This window comes from Pempheris klunzingeri, chromosome 2, assembly GCF_042242105.1.
Source record: "Pempheris klunzingeri isolate RE-2024b chromosome 2, fPemKlu1.hap1, whole genome shotgun sequence".
Classification (NCBI taxonomy): Eukaryota; Metazoa; Chordata; class Actinopteri; order Acropomatiformes; family Pempheridae; genus Pempheris; species Pempheris klunzingeri.
In genome coordinates this window covers 13291570-13297569 of record NC_092013.1, presented here as the reverse complement: position 1 = coordinate 13297569, position 6000 = coordinate 13291570, and the positions used below count along the sequence as shown (strand labels likewise).

The window sequence follows — 6000 nt, the reverse complement described above, 5'->3', positions numbered from 1 at the left end:
TCCACATCCTCTGAATCTAACACTGTATTACAGGGTTGGGGTCGATTCAGGATGCCTTGATGGAGTAAAACATCACACATGACACTATAAAAGAAACCAGTATTAGAGCATGAGACAAATTAAAACCTAGTACAAATTTAAAACATAAACTATATTTTTTCTACGTTTTAAGCTCTCAGTGGAATTGACCCCAACCTTGCCTAAGCCATCAGTCTTTGTAAAGTACACTGTTTCCAGGGAATTAAAAAAAGATATTTGAACGAAACTTAGCCAGCTCTTATACAATGTTGTTTGTAGGTCCCGAGGCTGTCTGTTTTGTAAAAAAAAAAAAAAAAAAAGCAACAACATTTTTACCTGTTGAATTTCTATGCTGTTGTTTCTGTATAAATGTTCTATTGTTCAGTGCATGTTGTAACTTGCCGTTGTGACTGGTTGTGATTCACACAGAGCCAGTACTTGTCATGTAAAAAAAAGTGTCTCAATGTCCCAAGATATTTCTATTTCTTAAGAAAAGCAACATTTCCCTTGGATGACTCAAAATGAAATAAATCAGATCACTTTACATTTTGATTAGGAATTGCTGACTTTCATTTTTATAAATGTATCATTCACTCACTTTTTGTGAATCAAAAAAAAAAGGAATATGTATTATTAAAGTTGGTGTTGTGCAGTAAGGGCAGTAAATGTAGCCTATTATATTCTGACTAGGAAATAGGAATTTGCATTGGCACACATTCAGCCATATCAATAAAATATTTATATGCAGTTACATGTGCTTCTGGAGAACATTAAATTTGGTCATTACAACCAAAAATGCACTATTAGGCATTGACCAGCACTCTCAAATTGAACGGGTTTATAATACTGGGAGATTGTTCTTAATACATGTATCTGTGTAAATATGTACAGGAGGGGAGCTATTAGAAGCAAGGAGAAGGTTAGATGAAGAGGAAGCTGTGGGCTGTTGGGCAGGAGCAGGCCTCCAGCCTCCCTACACGCCTCCACACACCCCTGCATCGAGGGTTTCCCACCGCCTGCCACTGGAGAGACTGTCTTCTGCAGGAAGGAGGGAGGGAGGAACAGTTAGTGGTCACAAGATTTCTCTTTCAATCCAAGGGATAAACAATATTGCCATCTAGTGGAAGTATTCACTATTCCCAATCACATTTGGGAGATGGGGTGTAGATCAGTGGTCTGGGATGAAAAACAAACAAAAACAAGACTTGGAAATGTGACCCATGCTGTCCCATCATAATTCATCTACATATCGTTACTTTATTAATCACTGCATCTCTCAAAATACAGACACAGATATTGTGTCACAAGTGCCAGGGCACAATATTTGACAATATTTGTTGGCTGTACAGATAAGCACATATATCTGCTAATATACTCCCTTTAAATTGAAATATAAGCCCACTCAAAAACATGCCCCCTGTGGATATGATATGGTTAAATTTAAGTTTAACATATCTTGGAATTAAAGGTTCCCTGTGGCATCTATTTTTTATTAACAATGCAATTACAGAAAATATCAACACTTGTGGTGCCTTAAAAGTAGTTCTACATTTTGGAACAATGATTTGCTTTCTTGTTGAGAGTTAGAGGAGAAGATGTGTGTGTAGTAAATGTGACGCCACAGTTAGCTGCTGGTTAGCTTAGCTTAGCAAAAAGAAAGGAAGATAGACAGCTAGTAATAAAGTAATAAAATCTGCCTACCAGCAGCTAGACAGCTAGATTACTCTTTGGCAGCTGATAGAGAATATAACAATTTCATTAGTCTCTTCATGTCTTTGTTGACTTTTCTCTGATTATTGTCCTCCTATAGTAAATCACTGCTGCAATAATGTGTAAGTGCTGTTCCATGAACAAAAACAGGTAAATTTCCGGTTCAACTGGAGCGAGGTGACGACAATGTAGGGTTCAGAAGATTATATCCAAACTACATTATGTTCACATTTCCTGTGCATAGTGCACCAAACAAACAAATGACTGCATAAGCATTTGTAAGCAAACAAAACAAATGGTGATATTTTGTAACATTTTTTCTGTGTGAATATTGCCACCAATTTTTTGATCATCAAGTAAGAATAATATGAGTAAGAATAGTTGCAATTACTTTCATGTGGTATATTGCTTTTAGCTGATAATAACAGAACTAACTACTTGGCTCTGCCATAGAGTGAGACGGAAAGGTCACCTTCATTAGTGTAGCGAAGTTTTTTTTACATATGAGAAAAATGAACTTCAAGTTAATTTCATGGTTGATTAAACCCTTAGTTGAGCTTTAAAAACAAATACTTTATCTCTTATGGTCATTAACTGAACAACACAAGCTTAAATCTGTGAGGCTTTCTAAATTCAAAGAACGTTAACTGTCAAACTTTTATTTTTACAACAGTGAAAAAAGCAAGCAGTAAGATGTGATGTGACAATGTTTTAATGGAAGAAACATGATAATAATCTGATGAGCCATATCTTTATTTGTTTCACACTTGCCTGTCTTCCTCATTTTCCTCTCCGTCTCCGGCACAGTGAGTCTGTCCAGCAGCGAGAGCAGGTGGCTGGCACTCGACACACACATGGTGCCCCTCCCTCAGGTACTGCATCCACTGAGTGTGTGGGCCCGCACTCTGCTGGCATCCATTTGTCAGAGAGGTCAGCTGAAACTGGACACAATACCTGTTTTACACAAACACACGCAGACATATCGACGATACGTGAGAACAGATCAAAGGAGAAAGTGAGCGTTATTCCACATTTTTCTCGACTCTTTGAACACGTTACCCTATAATGTCGCTGCCGTCAGGGATGTCTCTTTTCTTCCTGGCGTTGCCATAGCCACCCGTGATAATAAGCGCTGGGACTGCGGAGGGATCATCCGTGATGAGAACATTACATGTGACCATATGATGCAACACTGAGCTTTATACATTTAAAAGGTAGGATTCTCTGGCGGCTCATTTTATGCACTCTTGAATTTACATTTTGTTTGACTTATGTTACATTTAAGAAACATAAACATCTTAAGATATGTGACTTCTTTTAGACTTCACACTACATATACTACTGCAGTATCTGTGAAGACCTCTTGCATCAGTATCTCCACACTATTTGAAAGTGAAACATAAATTCATAATAACATTGCTGTATTAAGTGCACTTGTACAAATACTTACAATCCTTACAAAGTGACATCAGAGCTTTTAAACACTCTTTATTGTGAATTCAAGGTCGAATCTTCTGAATGTTAAAATACTTGTTAATCAAATGATTAAAGGCTGCACAAGTATCACAACTTTTATATTCAGTAAGTCTAGATGTTGACTGTCTGTTTAATACTGTTGATGAATCTAAAATAACAAGGCAGCAATGAAAAACTCTTTTGTTTTGCTGTTTCACTGAACATCCTCCTAGAAATCACCAATAATGTTACATTACATTACATCTAATTACTGATGGATCACATATATAATGATCTGTCTTCTGTTCTGTTCATCAGATGTGGGTGTTCATCTTTGACATTGCCAAAGTCTAAGAGATTCTAGTCTCTGGTCTCAGCTATTAATTTGAGACATCAACTGGTCTAATCGCACTTTAGAATAACTGTTTACTTTAGTGGCCCTTTAAGTCATATTTTTCATGTAATTACTTTCAGGGCCACACATTGTGTTAATATACACACACACTGTATGACTCAGTGGATGAGCTGTCTTCAGGTGGGTAGGATAATAGCATTAAGTACTAACAACAACTCTGATTATTGAAGAATGTCAGACACTAAAGTGATGATCCCATGGGTGTGTGTGTGTGTGGAGGGATCCAGGTAGACGTTTCTCACCCAGTGAGTTGTGACAGTGCCCTTGCTGCGACCAGTACTCTGCACAGCCAGCGTGCTCCTCCACATGGGGACAGGGTTTGCCTGCATTGAGCGGTTCCTGCAGAACCATCCTGCTCCGCCTGCGAACTGTGGCCCTGCAGGGCTCGGCACAGCCCGACCACTCGGTCCACTCACTCACCACGCAGGACACCGCTGAGGGGACAGAGACAGGGCATAAGCAGCAACAGTTGTCATACATCTGTGGATTAAGATTGCACATTAGAAAATTGCAATGACACTGTAGGCACAGGAAACTGGATGTCAGGCTTCACTAGGTTTGTTTGGAGGGGGTTAGTTGAGGTAGATACAATACATCACTGTGACACTTTGCCAGTTTGGGTTTGTTTAAAGCCACCGAGCCCTCACATACATAAACATGTGGCTTTTAATACAAATAATAAGAGAATTTTGTTAATTCTATAATTTTGTTATTTAAGTTTTTGCCTGATGCATATGGTGTCATTTATAATCAAAGGGGAGGAACAAGTCTTCAACTCACAAACTTGACTAATAGCATCACACTGGACTGTAATGAGAGCAATTCCCCTAGAGTTTGAATTGTGATAAAAACTTTTCTCATCATCACAAACCCACCGGGACAGGCTGTCTCATAGTCGTGGCAGCAGTCCAGGGTGGACACACAGGCTTGGTCGCAGTAGCAGGTGCCGTAGGACCGGTCGGATCTCCATCCTTTGCTGATGCATGACGGGTCGCGGCCGGTGCAACACTGACGCGTTTCCCGACATCCCGACTGACAGGGACCGACGAGGAATAAAGACACTCCGAGACACACCAAAGGGACTGAGCTGCGCCTCCAGACTGTCATCACGACTTCAACAAGTAACTCCCGCCTGGAGTTACCCTCCAGAGGATTGTTTTAAAGTCCTTAAAAGTCCACAGATGAACTCCTGTGATCTGTGGTCAGTCGGGTCAGCACGGGAGGTGAAGCTCTGACCGGTGAGCTGGAAATGATTCATGTGTACACTGTGCATCTCTTAAAGGAACAGTTCACCACTGTAGGTAAAGTAAGGTGCTAGACTGAGCAACAGACAGTAGGCCAATCACATTTAATGTCACTAATGTAAGATCATTTAGGCTATTATCTAACTATTAGATCTAATGTATAAATCAGAATTCTTGATTTTATTGTACAGTTGATTTATTACCTCATCTTGTCCAAGCATCATGACAGAAAACTGAAAAGACAGAAGTCTCTCCTCTCTGTACTTTAATTTTTTTGATAAAGGTTGTCCTGCTTTAGAATACTTTAACCATTAGCCCGCCGTGAATTGTCTGTGAATACTACAGTAGTAATGTCGCCACAATGCTCTGTACAGAAAAGAAGTATGATATAAAAGAGATAAAGACAGCTGCACCCCTGATTGTGGGTGCTGAGGAGCAGAAACAGAATAAAAAGTAAGATACAGACCCTGCACTGAGCCGCATTTGCATGGTGTATTACACTTTCTGTTGAAATTATCGGTAAAATGTGGAGAAAAACAAAGGGAAACGAAAAGACAGAATGTGTCACAATCCACCTTCACTTGCAAAAATACAGTAAAATAAATGTCTGTTTGCTTAAATTCTTTCACTGCCTTTTTCTCTCTCTCACTCAATCTGCTGGTGAAGCTGCCAGCTTCCCAGGCCCATGTGTGCCTCAACATGTGAAAAGAGTGGATTAATGAAACTCCTATGGCCGAGGTTATTCATGCAAAAAGAACAACAGTGCGGACAGTGCAGGCCTCTGCTCAAACTAAGATTCCCAGTAGCCTTCTACTGTGTGTGTAGAGGGACATGACAGGAACAGAAAGAGGGGGAGATGGGTGGAGCTCAGAGAATGATAATGCTGCTCGAAACACCACAATATCAAGACTAACAATCATGCTGTATGGCAGAGGGAGACATATATGCACTGCCACACACATAAAGACGTGTATCCCATGTGTGTCTACAAAACTGTGTAGCTTGCAGAGATGAGGGCCGTGTTCATTTACTGCAGTCAGCACTAAGTGGATGCAGCCACAGTCCATACGAGTACCCACAGCCTCTCTCATGTTCTTACATTTCTCATTTCAACAGATCTTTTTAGCGAGAAAAGAAAAGTTTTTTTATGTTCAAAAA

General features: G+C 39.9%; 1 protein-coding gene across 1 annotated transcript; it reads right to left on the bottom strand.

Annotated features, from left to right (window-relative positions):
- Positions 1-938: 938 nt before the first annotated feature.
- LOC139219410 (somatomedin-B and thrombospondin type-1 domain-containing protein) lies at positions 939-4705 on the bottom strand. Its single transcript, XM_070851244.1, has 5 exons — positions 4474-4705; positions 3841-4032; positions 2788-2866; positions 2500-2682; positions 939-1056 (listed from the first exon to the last, which is right to left on the bottom strand). Exons 1-5 carry the CDS (start codon positions 4703-4705, stop codon positions 939-941), a joined length of 804 nt encoding a protein of 267 aa, XP_070707345.1.
- Between the last annotated feature and the right edge of the window lie 1295 nt (positions 4706-6000).

What these genes read in the sequence shown, in the direction of transcription:
- LOC139219410 (XM_070851244.1), bottom strand. Translation starts at nt 4,705, where the DNA reads ATGACAGTCTGGAGGCGCAGCTCAGTCCCTTTGGTGTGTCTCGGAGTG. An exon ending in CTATGAGACAGCCTGTCCCG is followed by an intron (nt 4,033 to 4,473) that starts GTGGGTTTGTGA and finishes CTGTCCCCTCAG; the next exon opens with CGGTGTCCTGCGTGGTGAGT. An exon ending in GACGGCAGCGACATTATAGG is followed by an intron (nt 2,683 to 2,787) that starts GTAACGTGTTCA and finishes TGTGTAAAACAG; the next exon opens with GTATTGTGTCCAGTTTCAGC.